General features: G+C 41.8%; 1 protein-coding gene across 1 annotated transcript in view; it reads left to right on the forward strand.

Moving 5' to 3' along the window:
* ESRRB (estrogen related receptor beta) overlaps nucleotides 1-26798 on the forward strand; it is a 245398-nt gene that overhangs the window by 213137 nt on the left and 5463 nt on the right. Inside the window, exons 4-6 of the mRNA XM_036736273.1 lie at nucleotides 155-265; nucleotides 1654-1815; nucleotides 21956-22225. Coding sequence (XP_036592168.1) covers nucleotides 155-265; nucleotides 1654-1815; nucleotides 21956-22225 — 543 coding nt within the window. The remainder of the gene's footprint in view (nucleotides 1-154; nucleotides 266-1653; nucleotides 1816-21955; nucleotides 22226-26798) is intronic.

Genomic DNA, 26798 nt, shown 5'->3' on the forward strand with positions numbered 1-26798 from the left:
TTTTTGTACTTCTGACACCCTGCTTGCCCTGAGTTAAACCCCATAAAGATATTGCTTGATGTTGAAGTTCAGAAGCCCCACTAAGAGACTGGTGATGGTATGTCCAGTAAACATTTAGGATTTTTCTCCATTTTCTCCCTTCTTTCCTGGACAGGGGTTCGCCTTGACCGAGTTCGTGGAGGCCGCCAGAAATACAAGCGAAGGCTTGACTCAGAAAGCAGCACTTACCTGAGCTTACAGATTCCTCCTCCAGCCAAAAAGCCCTGTAAGTACTAGCCACATATGGTATCCCCTGTCCCAGCATCAATTCTGCTTCCCTGATCTGTACCCTGTGGCTTCCCCTGGAACCGATATTCTTTTCCATGGCACTGCCAAGGGTGATTGAATATTAATGACTCCCATTTGTAGAGTGCTTGAAAATTTACAAAGGATGTTTTGCTTCTTTAATTTGTAATCATTTTAGAGCTGGAAAGGGTTTTCAAGATCACCTAGTTCAACCTTAATTCCTGAGAGCTGAGATAGAGGCCAAACAATAGAATGCAATCTTACATTTGTATAAAACTTTATGGTTTCGAGGCATTTTATTTACTTAATTTTATTTAATATGCCTTATTTATCACAGTAGCAGTATAACTTCTGGTCTTAGCACCCATAAGATATTCCCTTGTTCTAGTCCTCATGAGCTCCTACTTGCCTCATTTCTTGCCTAACCTTAATCATTGGATGGGTGTTGCCTCAGACAAACTGAGACCTGGGAAAGACCTTAGTTTAAAAAGGCCAAAGACTTCCACTGTATCTGGGGCCATCTCCAGTGGTCCTGATCTGTATCTTGCCACTGGACCCAGATGGCTCCAAAGGAGAAGGTAAGGCTGGTGACTTTGCACAGCCCTGACTTCAATCCAATTCACTTGCAAGTCATGACATCACGTTCCTGATATCATAGTTCTCTTCAAGAACCAAGGACAAACAACAATACTGGATCCTGAGAAGAAGCAAGTCTCATCTCTACCAAAAGTCACGGTCTTTAGCCATGAAGGTCTTGCCCTCAGATCTTTCTTAGAATGTCACATCTACTCTTCATCCCTATGATAAATAGCAAAGGTATCTCTAGTAAAGGGGCAGCTAGGAGGCACAGTGGATAGAGCACCCAGCCTGGAGCCAGAAGTCCCAAATCTGGCATCAGACACTTACTAGTTGTGTGACCCTGGGCAAGTCACTTAACCTCGTTTGCCTTAGTTTCCTCATCAGTAAAATGAGGGAGAGGAAAATGGTAAACCACTCCAGGATCTATGCCAAGAAAACCCCAAATGGGGTCATGAAGAGTCAGCCTGATCCACTGAACAAAGGTCTCTCTGACGCAGCTAAAAACATCACCTGACATGTAAATGCTGTCTATATTGAGCCTTGGAGGAAGGGGTCTGCCTTGAAAAGCAGTTAATTCTGACTCTAGAATGCTCCATCAGTTCACCCACAAGAGATGCTGATATCCGAAGCACAGATCCCATACAAATGGCACTCCTGTGGATGCTGAGGTGTTGCTAATGTCCAGGCTGAAGCTCTCTGGCTCCTCCTCCTCTGTCTGCCTTCTGCATGCCCCAGGCTCTCTTTTCCTTTCTTCCCAGGTGCTCACATTTCCCTCTTTGGCCCTTGCAGTGACTAAGATAGTCTCCCATCTCTTGGTGGCTGAGCCGGAGAAGATCTATGCCATGCCTGACCCCACCATGCCCGAGAGTGATATCAAAGCCCTGACCACCCTCTGTGATCTGGCAGACAGGGAACTTGTGGTCATCATTGGCTGGGCCAAACACATTCCAGGTAAGTCATTTCCATGGGATAAATGTGGATGGGGGCTCCTTGGGCCAGAGGTAGGAAAATGCGGGTTAAAAAAAAACCCTCAGATACCAATACACCAAGGTTGGTGCTCTTGTTCATAGGAGGCCCAGGAGGGAAATCAAAAGGCTAATTTCAGGCCTTCATTCCTTTTAAAAGTTATAGAACAGATAGCCTGGTGCCAACCCTGTTGGGGCAAGTCAGTTTTGACTTGTGTCTTTTCCCTATTTTGCTGGTGGAAAGAAGAAGTTTAGAGCACAAGTACCTTGTGAGTAAGGATTGTTTCATTGTTTGTTGTCCCCAGTACCTGGTACATAATAGGTAATTAGCAAATATTTCTTGATTGATTGATCAAGGTTCAAATAATATTCATGGACAACAATAATACTAAAAGGATTACTCTTGTAGAAGCATAGGAGCATAAGTTTAGATCTGGAAGGGCCCTTTGCTATTCAGTTGTTTTCAGTCAGGCCTGACACTTTGCAACCCTACGTGGGGTTTTCTTGGCAAAGACAGAGTGATTTACCATTTCCTTCTCCAGTTCCTTTTACAAATGAGGGAACTTGAGGCAAACACAGCCAAGTGACTTGCCCAGGATCACAGAGTAAGTGGCTGAGGCTAGATTTGAACTCAGAAGTGACTCCAGGCCGGGTACCTCTATGCCCTACATCATCTAGCTGGTCATCAGATCCAATCCCCCCATTTTACAGATGAGAAAGCTGAGGCCCTTGCATAGTATATAGAAGACCACTCTTAGTGTCAGGGAGACACAGGTTCAAGTCCTACCTCTGACATAAAATGGCTATGTAACATTAGGTAAGTCACTTAACCTCTTAGTGTTTAGACCACCTTTTTAGATTAAACTGCCTATTTATATAGGCCATTTTCTAAGAGTATGAGTCACGAGGAGCTGTCAGTCTATATTTGTGGAGACCATTTCCACACTGGGGTTCTAGGAGTTCTCTATACAGATGAAGACATAGATCCAGTACAAAACAAAATGTAATTAAATAATATTAACAATGGTAACTCACATTTATACAATGTGATTATTTAAAGGTTTTTTAGACAAAGGTTTAGAAAGTACTTTTTCACAACAACTCTGAGGTAGGTAGGTAGTAGTATTATCATCTCCACTGTTCAAAGGAGGAAACTCAAGTTCATCAAGGTGAGGTGACCTACCTGCCCAAGGTGAGACAGTGGCAGAGGCGGTGGAAGTGCTTTGAGCCTCGGAAGCAGTTGATGTACACAGAGACATGATATCACCATCACCCGGGGAGGTGTTTTTAATTACCTTATATTCAGCAGAAAGGATTCAGAGAGCAGGTCCCTTAACCCCAGAGAGCCAAAAGTATAGGATTTTCCTAACCTCTCTCTCCCAGCTGGGAACAGTGGAAAACTACAGACCAAGCGAGTCACAGGCTCTATTGCCACTCTGCTGGGAAGGGAAGGGCAGAGCAGTGTATCCTTATGTTGATGGCCCTGATTTCTAGAGATCTGTACAGCACATCTTCAAAAGCCACAGAGAATCAGAGCTCAGTGATTGTTTGTGAATCAGGGGTTGGGGGGCAGACCCCTTCCTGCCTCAGATGGGCCATTTATTGCCAGTGCAGGGCTTGGTTGCAGAGGCTGGAGAAACAGAACAGGACTGTGGGGGAGATAGGTAGAGGGTGTTTTCTGCCTTGATTCACCAAGGATTGATGGGCAGGGGCTCATCTTCTTCCTTCACTGGGGCTCTGTGACTCTCAGAGAGTTTTAGGTTCCATGGGTTTTAACACTGCAGGGAGACCATGTAGCCAATATGTAAAGGGCCCAGCCCCCCTCAGTCATCCCTGCCAGGAGCAGCCAGTGTGACCTGATTTGATAGATCTCTAGCCATATGCATATTCTTCCATGTTGACCTTCATACAGTCTCTGTGTACTAAAACTTCAGTAACTTTAGTTATGGCTCTAATAAAAACACGGTGTCAAGGGTTTTTATTTTTTTAATTTCTTTTTTATTTTTAGTTTACAACACTCAGTTCCACAAGTTTTTAAGTTCCAAATTTTCTCTCCCTTGCTCTCCCCACCCCTCCCCCTAAGATGGCATGTAATCTGATAAAGGTTCTACATATACCTTTGCATTGAACATAACAGTCCAGTTGTAAAAAGAATTATAAGCAATGGAATGGATCATGAGAAAGAAGAAACAAAACCAAAAAAGGAGTAAAAGAGAGCAAATAGTTTGCCTCCATCTGCATTCAGACTCCTTGATTCTTTCTCTGGATGCGCATAGCTCTTTCCATCATGAGATTTTGGAGCTGTCTTTGAACCTTTCATTGCTGAGAAGAGACAAGTCTATCAAAGTTAGTCCTTACAGATACCTTGTGTCTGTAATAGTGTATAATGTTCTCCTGGTTCTGCTCCCCTCGCTCAGCATCGTATCACGTAGGTCTTTCCAGGTTATTATGAAGTCTGTGTGCTCCCCATTTCTTATAGCACAATATTATTCCATTACATTCATATACCATAACTTGTTTAACCATTCCCTAATTGATGGGCATCCCCTTGATTTCCAATTCTTTGCTACCACAAAAAGAGCTGCTATAAATATTTTTGTACATACTGGTCCATTTTCCCACTTGTGTGATCTCTTTGGGATACAGTCAAGGGCTTTTATTTTAAAAGCATGTTTATCAAAGTTGGAGACTACTATATCACCCAGCTGTATACCTCAGACTGGGCGAGAAATTTTTAAAAAAAGGGGGGTCAAATAAACTCTGACCTGCATGTTATTAGCTGACATTTCTTTCATGTGCTAAGTTTTGTTAAGCTCTTTTTATACATTATTCTTTCTGATCCTCACAACAGTCTCCTGAGGGAGGTGCTATTATAATGTCTGTTTTGCAGATGAGGAAACTGAGTCTCAGAGATGCTTAAGTGACTTACACAGCTAGTAAATGACTTAGGTGAGATTCAAACACCACTTTCCTGATTCCACATTTGGGGCTTAATCTAGTGGGCCTGTATCTTCTAAGAACTGTAGGCATCGTCATCTGTGAGAAAGAAAATTCACCCCCTTGTCACCAAAACCTTACAAATTAGACCAATAATCTAAGTTTTTAATTTTTAAAACTTTATGTGGATTGTAGGAAGATCCAACACTCCTCTTATAATGTATCTTCCTTCTGTCATGCTTGAACCATCCTCGGAAAGGCATGGCAGCTGGTTAGTGGGGAGGAGGTGTTGGTTATAATCTTATGGAGATGGGACCCAATTCTGGAGTTTGGAGACAAGTAGGAATGATTGTTAGTTAGCCCAGCAGACTGTCTGGGATTTCATCTTGCCTGTTTTCTTGATTCTTTGGATTTGGGGAGCTGGGATGGCCAACTTCAGAAAGCCTTTCTAAGCTTTACAGACTATAGGACTCCCCCTTTCCCTGAGACACTTCCCTTTTAGTGCAGAAAGCTATCTATGTTATTCCGACTCAGCATGCGTGTGTGTGCAGGCGGTTAATGCGGGTGTACCCTCTCTTAAGGAGATCAGCCCAGGGAGGATTAGATACTCAGTGCTTTCCGAAGCTGCCTGTTGCTGGTTCAGCACCAATGGAGGGGTTAGGCTGCTGCTAAAGATACCTCAGCCTGGATTGCTCCACTAACCCAGCTAAGAGATCCAGTACAGTCTTCCGGCTTGTACATTGAGCCTGAAGCTCATGAGAGTTCAGCATGGGGGAAGGGTGAGAGGCCTGCGTATCAACAGCTGCTGGGCGCCCCTTGGTGTCACTACTCTGTTACCACCTTTGTCTCTCTGTCCTGAACTCCTCTCTGAAGGCCACTGCAGCCCACCCTACTGCCGCTTGGTCTTCCTCAATGTGATGTTCTTCCCTTGTTCTCCTTGACCCCCAGTGGATTGAAACAATTTACTGCTGTGGATCTGGGTTTGAATCCTGTCTCTGCCACTGACCAAGCATATGGCTTTTGGCTGGGATCACTGATCTGGGGCTTCAAGCTGGTTCGATTCAAAGTAGGACGTTTCCTCTAAAACCTGAACCCCCTCAGGTTAACCTGTGTAACCTATGGCTTGGCCTTCTGGGGAAAGGTCTTGATGTGTTCTGGTTCCATCACTTATTTCTCGTCGCTTCTCTGAAATGGAGACCATAATTCTTGCACAGGGTTGTTTCACAAGGTTGCTATGAAGATCCAATTAGATGATAATCTAAGTATAAAACACTTTGGAAACCATGGTTTAGGGACTGGACCTGCGATGTCAGGGGTATAGGGAACTCCCAGGTAAAGAAACTCCCTCTAAGCAATGCAGATCTGCACGGTTCTGCAGCTGGCAGTCTTAGAAAGATTGCTAGAACGCTAAGTCAGGTTATTTGCCCAGGGTTACAGAGCCAGAAGGCAGGACTTGAACCTAGGTCATCCTATTTGGAGGCTGGCTCCCTAGCCACTGAACCACACTGCCTCTTCTAAGTGATATAAAAAGGTGGCCTATAAGAACAATTATTCATGGAGAAGCTCTATGACCCAGGGCAAGTCACTTAATCTCTCGACACTCTAGGTAGCTTTCTAGGGCTGTAAGTTGCAGAGAAGGAGAAGATAGTATAACAATAAGAACACCACCACCTAACATTTACATAGTACTATTCTGTACCAGGTACTTAGAAGCAATTTGATCGCTGCAACAACCCTGGCAAGGAGGTCCTATTAATATCACCCCCGTTTTACAAAGGAAGAAACCGAAGCAAACAGAGGTGAAGTGACTTGTCCAAGGCCACACAGCTAGGAGGTATCTGAGGCCAGATTTGAACTCAGGTTTCCTGACTATAGGCCCAGTGCTCTCTCTACTGCTACTGTGTCTCCTGACAGTACAGTAAAACAAAGCTGAATCCAGCTGCTTTTTATCTGTCGTAATGAAAGGTTGCCCTTCCCCATCCCCTGAATTATGTTGTACTTGGGAAAACTAAGTGGTGCAGTGGATATATTGTAAAATTTAAAGAGCTATATAAATATTAGCTGTTATTAGTTATTAATTAATAATTATTGTATCAACTAGAAAAAATAAAACAAAACCCCCCAATATTAACTTGCTTCTTGTTCTAAATATGTTTGTATGCTGAGTTCTCAGATATTTAATTCAAGGGCAGATGTGAAGAGGAGCCTTGTTTCATTCATCTTCCCGCCCCGATCATGGGTTACCAACCTTTTCTGAATCTCTGCACTCTCTGAGATTTTCAGTAAATCTTCTCCTACCCTTTTATTCAATTTGAAAGGAAGTGAATCTGAGTTTGCCATGCAAACACAGTAGGACTGTATTTTTGTTGAGGTGTGTGATGTATTGTACATATGTGAATATGGATCCAAGCGTCTCCACTCAGTTCATAAAGTTCAGAAAAGATGGTTGGCAAAATCTTGATTTTGTTCATTTACCTCAAAGCTCACTGGAACTAAAAAAAAAAAAACACATACAAAAGAAATATATAAAATACATAGAAAATAAAATAATTTCAATAGGATAATATAAATATTTGACGAACGTTCATACTCGCAACTTAGCAAGCTTCTCATACCTCTGGAGTGCATGCTGTGATTCCTCAGGTTGGGAGAGCCTTTCCTAGACAGAGAACAAAACCCCTTAGGTCGTTCAGGGACAGACCACACAGAAGGGGCTCTATCACCTAATCCATCAACAAATATTCATTAAACTTGGAACGTGTGTGAGGCTCTGTTAGCTGTAGTGGGGGGAGGAGGGGAAGGCATACATGGCACCTGAGCAGCTCTTGAGGGGTCTTAGAGTCTAGTTTGGGACCCCCCCCAACACACACATACACACACATGAAGAAACAACTAATGAGGCCAGACGTGATTTATTGCCAAATGAGTGATATGCAGACAAGAAATATTATAGAATTTCAGAGAGTGAAGGGGCTCTGTGAGCTAGGCTAAATCATGAGGATTTCATGGAGAGAGAGGGGAGACAAACTCAGTCTTCACTGATAGATAAGATATTGACCAACAAAGGGAAGCGGGGAGAGGGAAGAGGGGTCCTAGTGAACAAAAGTGGGTTCGAGGGACAATGAGAGACCTTGTCTGAAGTAAAAGGGGTAGCAAATTCTCAGTGACCATTCCCCTCCTGCTCCCCAAATTTCTAAGGACACAGGACCCCATTCACAAGTGTAAGTTGCACAGTCTGACACCAAGAAATAAGCTGAACATTAGAATGAACGAAATCCTGCCTGTACAGCAGGGATAGCCCCTTAGAGACAGGCCCTACATAAATTAACAGTATCATTACCACTTAATTAAGGGCCAGGTCTGCCCCTAAACATGTGTTTTTGCCTTGTATTTTCCTTTTTTTTTTTTTTTTGCTCAGGCAAAAAAAAAAAAATCCAAGTCCTTAAAGGGCCTGTGGCCCAGCTTTCTTTCCAGGTGAGGGAGAAGATTAAATGGAGAGCCCATGACTACAACCAAGAATGGGAATTACTTGATTAATTGCATTCAACAAACATTATTAGCTCAATATCCTCCCCAGGCAGCTTGGAGGCCCTCCCTTTCCAGTGAGGTCTTCCCTTGTCTCTTGTCACTCCCGGTGCTGCCCCACCTCCCTCCCACCCCTGCATCTATCACTCCTGACATTTGCATGCTGCTTGGGAGGGGCCACCTGGAGGGGCCTCCTTACTGACAAGGGAGGCTCTGGGAGATTCTCTTCCCAGGGTAGCCACTGTCTCTCGCTCACCAGGAAGACAAGAGCGCAGGCAGATGATGAAATATGGGGAGCCGAGTGACAGCAGCTGTGTCTGGAGTGGCCTCAGATCCTATAATTACATCTCCCTTTATTACCTCTGCTAATGGCCCTCCAGGACGACAGAAACGATAATAAATTAACAGATTATGAACTCTACTTGCCACAAATTATGTGTTTTTTTTTTTAAATTCTGGGAGCTCATACTGCCAAAGCAGAGAGAGAGGGAGAAAAAGAGCTTGAATGTCACAACTTAAGCCAGTGCCGATAAAGCAACTTTTCTGGGACCTAGATGGGTCTGGAGAGGAGCTTTCTGCCGGTCTCCTAGACTGTAGCACTCCCAGGGAGGGCCTATGATACAAGAGCCCACTCCATTCCAGGGATGCCCGGGGATGGTGAGCACTGGGAGAGCTGATGAACCCTTGTCCTAGGAGAAGCTTGAGATGGGCTTCCTTGGGGGAGGGACTGCTCAAAAGCCAGGGCAATTCTGAAACCCCTTTAGGGAAAGAGCCCAGCCCTGAGTGCGACTTAGACTTTAAATTCAACAAGCTTTTATTAGGAGAAACCTTATTGTGGTTCAAAGTATGATCAAAGGGACAACTGGGTGGTGCAGTAGATAGAGCACCAGCCCTGGAATCAGGAGGGCCTCAGTTCAAATCTGACCTCAGACACTTATTAGCTGTGTGACCTTGGGCAAGTCCCTTAAGCCCAGCCCTGGAGTCAGAAGGACCTCAGTTTAAATCTGAACTCAAATACTTACTAGCTGTGTGAACCAGGGTAAGTCACTTAATCCCGATTGCTTCCAAGGGGGAGGGGGGGATAAAGAAAGTATGATCAAAGATTTTAGACCACTGAGTTGAGAGCCCTCATTTTATAGGTGAGGAAATTAAATAATATTAACTCATATTTATATAGCATTATAAGCTTTACATATATCAGAGCAATAGTGTCAAAATCATTTAGAAAGGGATCCCAGGCTCTCCAATATTGACTTAGAAAATTACAAGTTAGGGGCAGCTAGGTGGCACAGTGAGTACAGCACCGACCCTGGAGTCAGGAGGACCTGAGTTCAAATCAGACCTCAGACACTTGACACACTTACTAGCTGTGTGACCTTGGGCAAGTCACTTAACCCCAATTGCCCTGGCTTCCCCTCTAAAAAAATAAATAAATAAAATTTAAAAAAAAAAGAAAAGCACAAGTTAACATTATCTGTGTTGTATTTTGTTTTTTTATTTTTTTTGTTAAACACTTTTTTATTTTGTTATTTATTTTTATTTATTTTGTTAAATACTTCCCAATTATATTTTATTTAACCTGATTTGATCTGCATGTGGGAGTGTGATGATGCCTGCATGTTTGACACCTCTGTATCAGAGGTAAGTGCTATTATTATCAACTACCCCATTTTTACAGATTAGGAAACTGAGGCTGAGAGAAAGGAAGTGACTTGCCAAAGGTCACATAGCTAGGAAGTATCTGAGGCAGGATTTGAACTCAGGTTCATTCTAACTCCAAGTCCAGATTTCTACCTACTGGGCTCCTGGCTTCACAGAATTTAATTAAGCCTAGGTAATTCAAGTACTACAGCTAGAAAGTGCCTGAGGCTAGTTTCAAACCCAGGTCTTCTTGACTCTAAATCCAGTAACATTTCCACCCTGATGCCGGAACTCTAGTACGTCGAACTGGGAATCAAAAGAACCAGATCCTGGTTCTAATTCAGTCACTGTGTGACCTCAGACAAGTTACTTAAGTGAATCTTGATTTTTCTATTCTTAATAAATGTGAATACCACCTGCCCTGTCTATCTCACAGTTTCGTTTCAGACATCAATGAAATGATGCACCTGAAAGCAATTTGTAATCCCTAAACTGTATGGCCTTAAGCAAGTCTTTTAACCCTGATGTCCCTAATCTGTGAAATGGGGATGATACCAGCACCCCCCTCACTCACTTCCTGTTGTCAGGATCAAATGAGGTAACATATTCAAAGTGTTTGGATAATCTTCTAAATTCTCCATTGAAATTTGTATCCTCAGAGTTTAGTATAGTGCCTGACAATATAGTAGGTACTTAATAAATGCTTATTGATTAATTGATGCTGACTATTATTATCCTCTAAAACACTATATGAATTAAAAACTGTTCTAAATGATTAAAATATGAGTACTTTGAGAGCAGGGACTGTCTTTTGCCTTTTGTTGTAGCTTCAGTGCTTGGCACACTGCCTGGCATATTGTAGGTACTTAATAAATACGTGTTGATTGCCTGGCATTTAATAAAAGTAGGCAGTTAATAAATGCTGATTGACTGCTTTATTAATGTCCACTATTATTGTTATTATCCCATAAAACATTATACAAATAAAAGCTATTCTTCTTGTTTTCATTATTAAGGAATTATTATTATTATTATTATTATTAAGAACTTAGTAGACTTGTTGAATCCCAGAGCTTGAAGGGACCTTAAAAATCACTTGTTGAACTCCTACCTGAAACATGAAACCATTAAACAGAATCTCTAAACCAAAGTCATCCGGCCTCTGAATACTTCCAGAAATGGGTGAGCTCACTACCTACCTCCTGAAGATAATAATGACAATAACATCATATAGAAGACTTTAAGATGTGCAAAGTAATTGGACATCACAAATATCGAACTTATAACCAATATCACAAATATCGAACTTGTAAGCGATATCGTGAATATCAAACTTGTCACCGGTATCACGAATATCTAACTTGTAACAGATATCTCGAATATCGAACTTGTAATCGATATCACCAATATCTAACTTGTAATCGATACCACAAATATCTAATTATCGTCGATACCACAATTACAAATTAGATATTACAAATAATATCTCATTACATCCTCATAACTACCATGGCAGCCTTTCAATTTTTGAAAACAACCACGTCTCCTCCCCAAAGTTTTCTCTCCTCTAACACATCTCCAATTCCTTCAGTTCATCTTGCACACAGAACACGGTTTTAAATACTTCACCATCTTGGTCATCCTTCTGCGGACACACTCCAGCTAATGACTTCAAGTCAGTAAACACGGAGTGCCCACTATGTGTATAGCAAACATGGAGCTAAGCACTGAGTGAGATGCTAGGTTTACGAAAGTCGTGTTCCTATGCTGCTCTCGTGGCGTGTAATATACAAATTATGATAATGTGAAATTATATGGTGAGTACTTCAGCGCTGCATACAAAGTGTTATGCTAAGGCTCAAGAGAAAAAGGGCATTGCTCACTGAAGGCTTCCTAGAAGAGGTGCCAATTGAGTTTGGCCCTAAAGGATGGATTCAGTAGTTAGAAGACAAGGAAGAGCATTCTTGATATAAAGAGCAGCATGAGTAAAGGTACGTAAGAAGGAAAGTGCTAGTCATGCATGGCAGACGTAGGTCATCCAGTTTAACTGGGACAGGGAGTATGTGGAGAGAAGTAAGCTAGAAAGGCAAACCTATGGCACTTTGTGGAATGGACTACCAGGCAAATGAGTTAGAGCACTACTCAATAAGCAATAAAAAAACTATTGAAGGATTTTGAGCAAAGGAGTGATATGACTAGATCTCCATTTAAAAAGATCGCTCTGGCAGTGCTATGATGGATAAATTAGATGGGAAAGAACTAAGACACGATGAGACTTGTTATTGTTGTTTATCCTTTGTTTTTTGAAGAGGGTCAATGACATCAGGAAGGCGATATTTCGACTTGTTTATGAATTGGATTTAAGTGAGGCAGAGCTGTACAAAGCATCAGACTCACTCACTGCTCCAGGGTCATAGGAGTCCACTGGCGAGACATAGGACAAGACTTGTTACATAGCTATTATAAAAGCCCAGGTGGGTGGCAATGAGGGCCCATACACGGCAGTGGAGTGAAAGAGAATGATGTAGATATTGTGGAAGTAGATTTGACTTGTTCAGTTGTGTCTAACTCTTCATAACCCCATTTGGTGTTTTCTTGGCAAAGATACCAGAGTGGTTTGCCAATTTCCTTCTCCAGATCATTTAACAGCTGAAGAAACTGAGGCAAACAGGATTAAGTGACTTGCCCAGGGTCACACAGCTACTAAGTTTCTGAGGCTGACTTTGAACTCATGAAGATAAGTCTTCCTGACTCCAGGCCTGGCACTCTATCTACTGTACCACCAGGATACCCCAGAATTGGCTAGATGTGTTAAAATTAGATACAAGTGAGGAAAGGGAAGAGCCAAACATAACAAACAAGGCATTGAATGTGGTTGCCTTGGTAAATAACAGTGCCACCAGTGAGAATAGTGAAATAATCTAAACTAGCATTTACATACTGCTTTGAAGTTCACAAAGCACTTTATATCTGTGTATCAGCTTACAACAGTCCTGTGAGTAGAAGGAAGCTAACTTAAGAGGTTAAGTGACTGACTCAGGGTCACCCAGTCAGTAAGTATCTAAGGCAATATTCAACCCCAGAGCTTCCTGAATTCAGGTGCATCATTTGATTCACTACACAAACAGGTGGAATGGATTTAGATGGAAAGAGAAAAAGCTGAAGGCTCAGCTTGTTGAGGTTGAGGGACTAATGAGTCCTTCAGGCACTTGTCAGTAACCCTCCTAAAATGTGGCACCTGGAAATGAACACAATCAAGGAGTGCCACCTTTTTGACATGATTCTTTATTCCAAGCAACCTAAGTGAAGGCTTTGAGTTTATTGTCCATTAAATCTCCAAGTCATTTTTCCCCATGTGAATTACTATCTAATCATATTTCTCTCGTCTTGTAATTGTGTTGTTGATTTAAAAAAAAAAACCTAAGTGCATAACTTTACATTTTTCACTATTAAATTTCACCTTATTTATCACCCCTATTATTCACTTTGGTACTAGAAATGTTAGCTTTAGCAATGAGAAGAAAAAGAAATTGGAGGAATTAGAATAGGCAAAGAAGAAACTAAGTTATCACTCTGCAGATGACATGATGATTAACTTAGAGAATCCTGGAGAATCAAGTAAAAAACTACTTGAAACAATAAAAAACTTTAGTAAAGTCGCAGGATATAAAATAAACCCACATAAATCCTCAGAATTCCTATATATTACTAAGAAAGCCCAACGGCAAGCGATGGAAAGAGAAATTCCATTTAAAGTTACTGTAGACACTATAAAATATTTGGAAGTCTACCTGCCAAGACAAACCCAGGGCCTATATGAACACAACTACAAAACACTTTTCATATAAATTTCACCTTATTAGATATAGCCATGATTCCAGCCAATCATGATCTTTTTCTGAATTCTGATTGTATCACCCAGGATGTCAGCTGGCCTCCCAGGTATGTGTTATCTGCAAATTTAATAAGCATCCATGGTTTTATCTAAGTCATTGATAAAATGTTCAATAGAATATGACCGATGTCAGACTTCTGTATTACTACACTGGAGAACTCCCTCCTGGTTGGAAATCAGTACTCTTTTAGGTTAACCAGCTCTAAAGCCTCCCAAGCCCACCAGGATTTAATGTGAAGACAGATGTATTGCTCAAGTTCGGGCACACTAAGTCTGGCATTCCCTGATCTGGTCTTGACTTTTCTCTTGCCAGTGAGCTCTGCTGACTCTGGAGTTGAGAGTGAGGATGATGACCTTGCATAGCTCTGCCTCACTTAAATCCAATTCATGCGCAAGTCAAGGCATCACCCTTGTGATGTGATTGGTCCTCTTTAAGATCGAACAACATTTCCTTGATCTAGCAAGCCTGTCAAAAGAGGAAACGAGGTTAACATGATTGGGCTTGTTCCAAGTGAACCTCTCCTGGCTCGTGGTCACCAATGCTTCCTTTTCTAAGTTCTCACAAATGTTGCCTTTGTTCATCTTTCTGAGAGTTTTGCTAGGGGTCCGTGTCTAGCTCTCTGATCTATAATTTGTGGATTCAACCTTTTTCCTCTCCTAAAAAGTAAAGGTCCCATTTCTCCATCTCCATCCCAGTGGCACCTAGTTTGTTATGATTCCTTAAATATCAACAACAGTGGCTCACCAATTACGACTGTTAGAGGAGTTTTTTTTAAGTCTTACTGATGTTTCGTTTTGATGTTACAAACACAGATCATCCTCACTTTTTGAGAGGTCTCTTTTAAAAAATAAAGCAGTTAAGTAAAATTAATATTACTTTGATATCATCTGAAAGTATGCACATTTCACATCTATAGAACCCCCTTTTCCTATTTTAAAAAATTAACAGAAGTCTATTTTCTCTCCTTCCCACTTTCTACCCCAAAAGGAAAAGAAAAAAATTCTTGTAACAAATATGCATATTCAAGCAAAACAAATTTCTTCAATTGCTGTATGCATATATAGATATATGTATTGGAGGCAGCTGGGTTGCTCAGTGGATAGAGCATTGGGCCTGGAGTCAGGAAGACTTGAAGTGAAATCTGGCTTCAGACACTTGCTAGCTGAATGACCCTGGGTAAGTCACTTGAACTCTGTTTGCCTTAATCCTCTGGTGAAGAAAATGGCAAACCACTCCAAATCATTTGCCAAACCACATGAAGTGCATTAGTGTGCTATGGTCCATGAGGTCAAGAAGAGTCTGACATGACTGAACAACAGCAACAACATCTGCGTAGAAATATATGTGTGTGTGTATATTTTTAAATATATATGTATACACACATGCCTCATTCTGCACTCAAAATCCATTGCTTCTCTGTAATTGGTAGATTCCTCATGGATCCTCTGGAATCATGAATGGCCATTGCCTTGCTCTTCGTTCTTACAGTTTCAAAGTTGTTTGTTTTTACAATTTCATTATCATCTAACTTATTTTCCTGATTCTGCTCATTTCATTCTCCATCAATTTATAAAAATACTCAAAATTGTTCATTTTTATATTACTGTTATAGTATAAATCATTCTGGTTCAATTAAACATTCCCATGTGTTTTTGAAATCATCTATTTCCTCATTTTTTGAAAGCACAGTAGTATTTACATCACATTTATTGCCAGTTGTTTTCGTAGCAAAGAACTGTTACTAAAGTATGCTTTGTTCTCCGAGCTCTCAGCATCAGAGTATCTTTGCCCATCTTCCTACTTGTTTTCTCCTTTGATGGTCAATTCCACTATTGTCCACGCCATGCCAGATGTTGTCCATGTCGTACCAGATGCTGTCCATGATGTCTGACTTGGCAGTTATATCTGCGCACTTTTCTTCACCACCCACCCTTTTGATCATTTAGCAAATCCCCAGTCAAAAGTATTCTTCCTAGTTCTCAAAAGGTGGCCAAAAGATCAGCAGAACTTTAGCTTGACCTACGGAGTCTGATCTGCAGAACCAAATACTACTCTCTAATAGTATGTCCCCAAATCCTCTTTTCTAGTCTAAAATCTTCATTTTTAATTTAAAGTGGTGAGGAAAGAGAGGGGACCCCTCTCTTTGACCCCCAATTGAAGGGTCATGCTCAAAGAGACGACAGGAGTGGATGGGATCAAGTGTGCGAGGAATGGTGTTGGTATTAGCAAGGGAAAGAGCCGCATTTTGAGACATATTCTACTTAGTCCTATAGGTCAAAACTAGGAGCAATGGGTAGAAATTATACTGAGGCACATTTAGATTGATGTAAGAAAAAAATTGCTACTGATTTGAGTAGCCCAAAAGTAGGATGGGGAACCTTGGGAGTTAGTGAGATGCCCTTCGCTGGAGAGCTACAAGAGGAGACTTACTGTTCAGTCATTTTTCACTTGTGTCTAACTTTTTGTGACCCCATTGGAGGTTTTCTTGGCAAAATTACTGTAGTGGTTTGTCATTTACTTTTTTTGTTAATTTTAGAGACGAGGAAACTGAGGGAAACAGAGTTAAATGACTTGTACAAGGTCACTCATCTAGTAAGTATCTGAGGCCATATTTGAACTCAGGAAGAAGAGTCTTCCTGACTCAGCACTCTATCCATGGCACCACCTAGCTGCATTAAAGGATACTAAATAGCCATTTTTTGAGATGTTGTAGGAGGGATTACAGGTCCAGTATGGATTACATGAGAGGCCTCTTCTAACTGAAGTGCCAACATGGCACATCTTTTCTTCCTGGGTCTGATAACTGATTTTCTTGTACTTGTTGACACCTATGAATTCTTGTTATAATTCTGTGGTGCATAAAATGCCTTTTCTTACTCAAAAGATACAAATCTACTTTCTATGTCAAGAGTCCCATACCACTTGGGGATCTTATCAATCAGTCCAATGATTCAGATATTTCTTCTTCTTCTCTTGCATTTCTGTGTCCTGTTCTCACATTCTTAACATTGGTTAAAGTTTCTCTCTTCTGCCTCAGATGATTCTTTTCCATGGGCTCTTGCTTCTTACTTGGATCATTTCTTTCAAGGGGCACAGAGAGGAGAGGAAAAGTCACCACTGCTCTCCTAGAATGGCATACAAATATGCATATGGGGATATTTTGGAATGAGGTTTGGGTTAAAATGGGGTTTGTGGAAAGAGGTTGACCCCTTTCAAAGAGAACCGAGGAAAAAAGAGATCAGAAGCCCAGCCCAGCTACTCATACCAGTAATGCTTAAGCTGACATGGTTCTTTTCATACCTTTTGCTACACATGGTAGGCACATAATCACAATACAATATCAACTTCCATGGGATCGCCAATTTCCCTAAAAGTAGGACCACCCCTCACAACATATACACATGCACACACACATACACACAAACACACACATACAGAGAGAGAGAGAGAGAGAGAGAGAGAGAGAGAGAGAGGGAGAGTATACCATATGCAGAGGCCAGTGACTTTAAAACAGCCTAAGGGTAGAAGAAATACTTGTTCAGGTTTACTTTGAACTGGATGGTTTCCAAGGTCCCACCCAACTCTGAAATTCCATGGTCCTTAGTATGAAGTAAGTCTCCATAGGAATGCCCTCTCAATAACGAGGAAGCCAATGGCCATTAGACAGAGTTCATGTTATCTAAAATCTTTCTGGTTTATTTTCCTGATTACACCAACAGGACACTGCTTGGCATTTTCCCTCCAATTCCAAAGGCCTTGACCCCTATTTTATTCTGGCTGTATCCCTTCTCCCTCCTCTTCTGCCACCTCTTCAACTCAATGGTCTATCGATTCCTTTCCCTTCTGCCCCCTACTCCTCTTTCTCTTCCTTCCGCCTGTCTGCCTTTTACTCCCCCCCCCAACCCCTATCCCCAATCCAACATATTCCAATACATACACTCATAGGCCTGCTGATTGGTATCTGTTAATTAATGTAGCCTGAGGCCTCTCTCCTCTTCAGTGGCCTGATAAGGAAAATTGGATGTCCATCCCTAGATTCTCCATTATCGTCTCCCACCTCCCCTGGCAACCATAGGCATGCACACATCCTCTCACACTAACAGCATTGTGATAAATACATAATCACCTGCCCCTCTCTTTGCTACTGCATCTTTGGCTGAGATAACACATATATCAAAACCCAATGCATGGCCAGTCAATATAGCAATCATCAGCTCTTTTGTTAATTGCTGACTTGATAACAAGGAACATCAAATGATCATTGAAGACCTGGGCTCTGCAGACCCAGCTGCAGGCATAAGGATGCTCGGACAAGGGGGATTCTGGGGAGTCTATATAATTCACTCCCTGGGTATGAGCTCTGTCTGCTACAAGGAACTCCAAAGAATGTGGAGCATATGAATGCGAGGAGGCAGTGTGTTCTGGTGGAAAGACTATTGAAGTCAGAAGACCCAGGATTGACTCCTACATGACCCAAAGTAATCAATTTATCAAGTCAGCTAACTTCTCAGAGCCTCAGTTTCCTCATCTGCCAAGTGAAAGTGGTTGGACTAAATGGCCTCTAAGATCATTTCTAGCTCTAACATTGTGATTCCCTTTTGGGGAGAAGGAAGGTGGAAAAGGAAAAATACATTTATAGAAAAAAATCCATTAATAGAAGAGGGCTAGTGACAGGCTAGGGTAGAGGGCATGGGGGCGTAAAGGATAAAAATAGATGATGGGAAGAACCAAACACACTTGAAAAGAAAAAGTCTGCAAATACCCCCATGAAGTCCACAATTTAACTTACCTAGAAGCAACTAAAGAACACGTAAAGTCTATTTGTATCTAATTGGCATTTGCTGTGACCAGTACTTTGGGGCACTTAGGTGGTACAGCAGATTAGACCACTGACCCTAGAGTGGGGAAGACCTGAGACTCTTATTAAAAGTATGACTCTGGGCAAGCTGTTTAACCTTGATCTGCCCAGTTTCCTTATCTGTAAAATGGAGATCATAATAGTGCCTACCTCTCAGGGTTTTTGTGAGGATAAAAAAAGATAATATTTGTAAAATGATTTCAAATAGTTCTAAAACACTATAGAAATGCCAGCTATTATTATTATTAAGAGATGGGACGGGGGAGAGGTAGGAATTGGCAGGAGAAAGAAATAGCATGGATTATCCAAGACAATCCTCGGATCATCAAAGGATACCAACATCAGCTATATTTGGTTTTGGCCAATGTTTTATGAAATCTTTTGGCCCCCGACTTTCTCTTCCTAATTTTATCTTGTCAAGGTTAATATTCAAAGGAGTCTGCATCCTCTGAGAACACAGCAACTAGAAGGAAACTCAAAGCATGGGCATGAGGATGTGAGGGTAGCAATCTAAAAGTCTCTTAGTTGTGAGTGAAACTAACCTGAGATTCAGCCTGGTTAGTAGACTGATGATGCATGGAGTCATAGAATTATAAAATAAAATATTCAGGACAAACTGAAAATATCACAGTCATTGTATACACGCAGACATAGAATCATAGACTGTCAAATGCTGAAAGGGACGTCGGTGGTAATCTGTTCCCACCTGGTCAACTTCTAAATAAGAAACTGAGACCTTGAGAAACGAAGTGACTTACCAAGATCATATAACAAGGGTGTGGCAAAGTCAGGACAATTCAATTTAATTCAACAAACAGTTCTCGTAACCATGTGCAGAAAGGATGGCTCTCTCAGACTAGACCAAAACTCAGCTCTGCTTTATTCCTAATTTACAGTAGCGCCAGGTAGATAGGTGGAAAGAGTACTGGGCCTGGAATGAGGAAAACCAAACTTTAAGAGTTCAAATCCAGCCTCAGACACTTACTATGTGTGTGACCCTGGGCAAGTCACTTAACTCTGTTGGCCTCAGTTTCCTCTTCTATAAAATGAGCTGGAATAAGGAAATGGCAAAATACTGTAGTATCTTTACCAAGAAAACCCCAGATGGGTCACGAAGAGTCAGACACAACTGAAAAATGATTGAAAGAGAGAGAGTAGCACCAGCACGTATATTTAGGTGAATTCCACCTATTCTTCCCTAATCACTTTGCCATCCCTTAACGACCTCAATAGCTTTCTCCTTTTTTGTTGATTTTCATTTGACCACAGAAGCCATAGCCTCAGCTTCAAAAATCAACCAACCAAATCAGCTCTGTGCCAGACCCTGTGCTAGGTGATGGGGATAGAGAGACAAAAATGAAGAAGGACCCTCCCTCAAGGGGCTTCCATTCTATTGGTAGGGACCTCTCTCTGTCTCAGTTTGCTCATCTGCAAATGAGAATAATGATGGGATCTATCTCACAGGGTTGCTGTGAGGACAAACTGACATAGTATTGGTGGAGTGCTTTGTAAACAGTAAAGTGGTATATACACACTATTACTGTTATTGTTTACATACGAATGGAATAAATGCAAAATCAACACAAGCCAATCTGGAAAGAAAGCTTGTGGAAGACGGATCAGAGAAAAGAGAGGGTTGAAGTAGGGAGACAGATAGTTGGAAGAAAGGTAATGAGAACCTGTTCTGGGATAGCATGTGTGAGTGGAGAGAAAAGGATGGATGAGAGAAATGTGGTGAGGGTAGAACTGATAAGACTTGACAACTGATTGGACATAGTGGGAGGAGTGAAGGAGAGGGAAGAATCTAGGAAGGCACCAAGATTTCAAGTCTGAGTGACTGGAAGAATGGTGGCACCATTAACAGAGATCTAGGAAGAAGGTAGGGTGTTTTTATTGAGGAAAGGAGGGGATGTGTTTTATTTTAGACCAGCCAAGTTTAGTTTTAAGGGAATTTTCAGCTGCCAACCTAAAGTAATCTTGATCCCTCATTGTTATAGCAATGGCTTGAAAGAAAGAAAAAAAAACAGATGAACAATTTCTTCATAAAGCCAGATCTAGATCATAGGTATCAAGTGGAAGGGATTGTAGAGGCCCTCTTATCCGTACCCCCCTCATTTTACAGATAGGGGAAACTGAGGCCTGGGGAAGTTAAGTAACTTGCCCACAGTCACACAGGTAGTAAGTGACAGAGAGTATTTGAACTCAGATCCCGTGGTTGAAAGTTCAATACTTTTCCTCCTGCATCATGCTATTCATTCAACACAAATGAAATTCCACAGAAAAACCTAAGAACTGAGTCAGACCAAAAGACCTAGGCACTGCCTCAGTGCCCTCAGAAAAGTCTAGAAATGAAGGCTGTCCACAGGAAGGAACAAGTGACAGCAAGAAGCAATGCCATCATTTCAAGCCTCCAACTCTGTCAGTTTCCTGTTGGATGCCCTTTACCCAACATATTCCCATGATGCTAGACAATCACAGGCCACTTGCAAATGTTCTTCCAGTAGTGATGTAACATCATTAGTAGGAGCTGAGATTAGGAACAGGGTAGAGATGGGTCTTAGACCAAAGGATTTTGAGCTAGAAGAGACCCTTAAAATCATTTAGTCTAACCTCTTTGTTCTGTAGTATAAAGAAATGGAGGCCAGACAAGGCTATGACTTGGCCAAGGTTAAAAAAGAAGTGCAAAGAAAGGATTTGAAGCCCTAGGCTATTTGGCTGCAAACCCAGTGTATTTGCTACTACATCAAGCTGCCTCTTAATACTTATCCCCATTTTACAGGTGAGGAAACTGAAGAGGCTAAGTGACCAACAGTCACTAAGTGGCACAGCTGACATTCAAACTCAGGTTTCCTTAATCATTGATTCATACAAAATCTTGGAGGTAGAAGGGGCCTCAATGACTGTCTAGCTCAGTCTGTACCTGAACAAGAATCTCTTCTACAACGTAACCAATGAGGAAGGACCTTTCTCCCAAGTCAGCCCATCCCACTTTTGGATACTTTTAACTGTTCAAACATTTTTTCCTTGAATCAAGTCTAATTTGCCTCTTTGTAATTGCTGCCCATCTATTACTCCTGATTTTGCCCTGCATCCGGTACTACTGCTTTTTACACCACGGTAGGCTGTTTGGTAGCTGGCTGGCACCATCTTCTCCTTTACCTTCCTAGAAAAGCATTGGCTACATTAGAGACCACTGGGCAAACACTTTTCTCCCTCACCTTAATTTGACCCAGATCTTGTGTTTTGGCTTTCTTGCTCTTCTAAACCAGGGTTCTCAAACCTCTCCCTGGGAGACCAGATGAGCCTGCTGCAGAGTGCCTGGATGGAGATCCTCATCCTGGGCATTGTGTACCGCTCCTTACCTTATGAGGACAAATTGGTGTACGCCGAGGACTACATCATGGATGAGGAGCACTCCCGCCTCACGGGACTGCTAGAGCTCTACTTGGCCATCCTGCAGTTGGTGCGCAGGTACAAGAAGCTCAAGGTAGAGAAAGAAGAGTTTGTGACCCTCAAGGCCCTCGCCCTCGCCAACTCAGGTAATTGTCCAAGCGACATTGGCACAAGCCAGGGAGACCCTTGGGGTAGGGGAAACTGCAGGAGATGGGCAACAGCATCTGCTTAGTCTAGAACAGAGCTCTTGGGTCCAGGAGTTCCTGAGTGAACTGGACAGTCTAGGCTATCAACAATGACTGAAGTCAAGAGAAGAGAAGTAGGAGTGGATTTAACCAGCAAGGGCTATAGAGACATAATGGTAAGATACAATCAAGTTTCTATGACCTCAACTAAGAGGGAGGGATTAAAAATAGTAATTATTATAGCTCCTTGATCTAGTATTTGACAATTTACAACTCTGTGAGGTAGATACAACAAGCATTATTAGTGTTATCTTCATTTTACATATGAGGAAAATGAAGCTTAGGAGGATGAACTGATTTTTCCCATAGTCTCAGACTAGAACCCAGACCTTCTGGTACCTAGTTCAGAAAATGCTATCCATATTACACTATGTACCAGAATGCATGATGACTTTTTGATAGGTGGTAGATTTACCATCCTAATTATTTTGCTTAGTGTAGCATTAAAACAACTTTACATTTCATTTCCCGAGAATACTCAAGCAGAAAGCTAGACAATGGAGAGTGGGAAGAGGAATGATGTAGCTGCCAGGAGGGTACTGGGCATTGTGGGCAAGTCAACTTTAAATTAAAAAGACACAGATCACATCATGTGAGTTAGAAGGAGGTCTCTGCACATCTCCTCAAACTCACACCTGGTCAGGGGGCCCAGGTACAACATCCTCTCTGTTCTCTCTTTCAATACCACTGACCAAACCTTACTCCCTAATCAAGTCTATCCTCCTGACTTCTATGGCACTGCCTCTTTCCTCTTTGCTTACCTATCTAGATACTCTTTTTGGTCTCTTGTCATCTCCTAGCTTGTCACCAGTTTTTTATTTATTTCCAATAAGAGGTTTATTCCGTCATTCAGCTCCATGCCTTTCCTTGGGGGCCCTGAATTACAGAGAACTCTGCCTCCAGAGATGACCCAATGTGATTTTGGACAGTTGTCATTCTTAGCTTCTATTTCACAAATATCTGACGCAAACATAGACACATTAAGAGACTGATTTTAGTGGAATCAGGTGGAAAAGGCCCTTTTCTAACAGAAATGGCCTTCAGATTGTACCCTAACCTTGCATTGGATTCAGATGTGGTTTTTTCTACCCACTCCTTTGTGATATGTGCACATATAGCTATGATACAAGGTAGAATGTGATTTATTGCTATAAGAGCAGAGACCAAGTCTGCTTTAAACTTTGTACCTCCCCCAAGGCCTAAAGTGGTACTCTGTACATACTTATATACTTAATAATGTTTGCTGAACAAATGGATAGAGAAATGAAAGTGCGATGGAGGAGGCTCAAGCAGCTATTCATGTTATATAATCTCAATGGGCCCTCACTGTTGCATGGCAATGTTTCATTGTTCCATGGTTGGCTTCCTCTATTACAATCCCTAAAGTAGTTCTTACAAACTTCTTTCTCCAAGCTCCCTGCATATTCCACAGCCCCCTCTCTTTCATCAGATGTCCTTATCAACTACTTCACTGAGAAAATCAAGGCCTTCTATCTTGGATTCCTTTGTCTCCCCTAATCCACAGGTCAGTAGATAGAGTGATGGTTCTAGTCAGAAAGAACAGAGTTCAATCTGCTTGTAGATGCTAATAGCTGTGTGATCCTGGGTACTTAATTTTTGTCTGCCTCAGTTTCCTCTACTGTAAAAATGGGGACAATAATAGCACTTACATCCTAGAGTTTTTGTGAGGCTCAGGTGAGATAATATTTGTAGCATAGTGCCAAATATATAGTAGGCACTTAATAAATGCTTGTTCCCTTCCCTTTCCCAACCCCATTTCCATCTCTGAGGACAAGATAACCCTCCTTCTTGCCAGCTATTGCTGCTTTGATCCTATCCTCTCCCTCTCTTCTGGGACCTTTCTCAGCAATCATCCCATCCTATCCTGTATCATCTTCAGCATTTCTCTTTCTGCTCTTTCCTTACTCCCTACAAATATCCTCAGCTCCTCTCCCACCTCTGCCATCCTTGCCCCAAGTCTTCTCCCATTCTTGCTCAACCTTGCTGTTCCTTTCACAGCCACGATACTAGAAAGAGCTGTCTATGGTTACCAGTTCTAATCTTCACTCTTCACTCATTTTCGCCCCTTATAATTATCCTAGTTCTATTATATATAGTAGAATACATGGTTCTATATAGAATATAGAACTATATTTTAGAACTATAATATAGTTCTATTCTGAAACTGCTCTCTCCAAGGTCACCGATGATCTTTTAATGAACTTGGCCAAAACCCCTTTTCTCGGCACACATCATCCCTGACCTCTGGAACTTTTGACACCACTGACCAAACTCCTTGTTCAACGCTACCCTCTTGACTTTGACGATACTGCTTCACTTGCCTATCTAACCACTCCTTTTAGTCTCCTGACTTATTACCAATTTCTTCTTCCCTTGGTCTGGTTGGCTTTAAGCTTCTTTCAGGGGCCCTTTTCTCACTCTATCTTCTTGCCCTTAGTGATCTCATCAGCTTTAATGAGTTCAGTTATCATCCCCACACAAATGACTTTCACATTTATAAATATAGCCCTAATTTTGTTCTTTTGTATTCAAGCTCAAGTATTGCCAACTGCCTGCTGATATATCCATTTGAATATCCCAACAGCATCTCAAACATGCCCTCAAATAATTTATCAACTTCCCCCTTAAACCTACTCCTAAATTTCTGTTGATGGTACAACCACCCTCCCAGTCACCCAGGATTAAATAAAATGATGTTTGTGAAATCCTTGGCCCAGGGCTTGGTATATAACAGGTGCTTAATAAATGCTTGTTTCCTTCCCTTCCCTCCCTTCTCCTCCTCTCCCCTTCTCTCCTTCTTTCCCTCAGAATCATCTTATACTCTTTGTTCTCCCTCACTGCTTCAGTCAAACAGTGGCCAAGTTCTATTTCCACAACATTCTCAACACCTATACCCCTTTCTTTTCTCCCATGGCCCTTACCCTAGTTCAGCCCTCATTATCTCCTGACTAGATTATTTTAATAGCTTTCTAACTCATCTACCCACCTCCAATCTGTCCCCTCTACAATGTATCTTTTACATTGGCTACTGCCAAAGTAGTCTTCGTAAGACCCAGGTCTATCACCCCCTTGCTCAAAATCCTTCATTGATTCCCCATTGCCATTAGAATAAAATAATCAGTCAACCAGCATTTATTAACTGCCTGATGTGCCAGGCAGAGTGTTAAGTGCTAGACACTGTGCGTGATGTTTAAGGTTCTCTGTGGTATGGCTCCAGCTTAACTTTCCAGCTTCATCCCACGTTAGTCTTTTGTATGAACTCTACTTACGGTCAAACTGGACTAGTTGTTCTCTGAACTTGTCATTCCATCTCTGACTGTGCAGTTATGAAAGCTTTCCCCCATGCCTGGAATGCACTCCCTTTCCATCTCAGCTGCTCTGAGACCTTATCTTCCTTCAAGACTCATCTCAGGTGTCTGCTCTTTGTCAAGTCTTCTTCCTCCCCAGTTGTTAGTTCTATTTTCCTCTCAAATTACCTTGTATTTCCTTTTCTATGGATTTGTCGCACCCCCAATTGGTACTTCTCTTTTCCTCCTCAAATTACCTTATATTTCTCTCTCTCTCTCTCTCTCTCTCTCTCTCTCTCTCTCTCTCTCTCTCTCTCTCTCTCTCTCTCTCTCTCCTCTCTCTCTCTCTCTTCCTCCCTCCCTCCCTCTCCCCCTCCTTTGCTCCTTCTCTCTCCCTGTCTGTCTATCTCTGTCTCTGTCTACACACACACACACACACACACACACACACACACACACACTCTTACCTTCCACCTCTTCCCAATAGAATGTAATCTCCTTGAGTGTTGCTCCCTACATTTTTTGTTTTTGTATCCCCAGCACCTACTATAGCACCTTGTACACAGTCATCTTTTAATAAATATTTGGGGGCAGCTAGGTGGCACATTCAGTAGAGGACCGGCCCTGGAGTCAGGAAGAACTGAGTGCAAATCCAGCCTCAGACACTTGACACACTTACTAGCTGTGCGACCTTGGGCAAGTCATTTAACCCCAATTGCCTTGCCTTCCGCCCTCAAAAAAGTAAATATTTGATTGACTTGAAAGTGCTGATGGGAGAAGGGAGTCATAATTTCTAGCTTAGGACAGATGGGGATAGGAAAGGAAACTAGAGAAAGCTTCATAGCTGCAGTGATATTAGAGCAGGGCTAGGTCTTAAGAGGTTGGGAGGATTTCAACATGTATTGGTGGGTTGGGAGGGCATTTCAGATGGGGAATTAGAATTAGCAAAGACATAGAGGTATGTTAGAGAATAGGTATGTTCAAAGGATAATGAGTACTCAGGTGTGCAATCATCTCTTTCTGTTCTACTGTGCCCATTTTATTTGGTGTTTGAAGCTCAAAATAAAAACACATTAAAAATAAAAGAAAGGAAGAATTAAAATGACAAGTAGCCAGTTTGGCTGGAACTTAGGGTATATGTGGAAAGGAGTGTGAAATAGAGTTGG

Source organism: Trichosurus vulpecula, chromosome 8 (genome assembly GCF_011100635.1).
Source record: "Trichosurus vulpecula isolate mTriVul1 chromosome 8, mTriVul1.pri, whole genome shotgun sequence".
Taxonomy (NCBI): Eukaryota; Metazoa; Chordata; class Mammalia; order Diprotodontia; family Phalangeridae; genus Trichosurus; species Trichosurus vulpecula.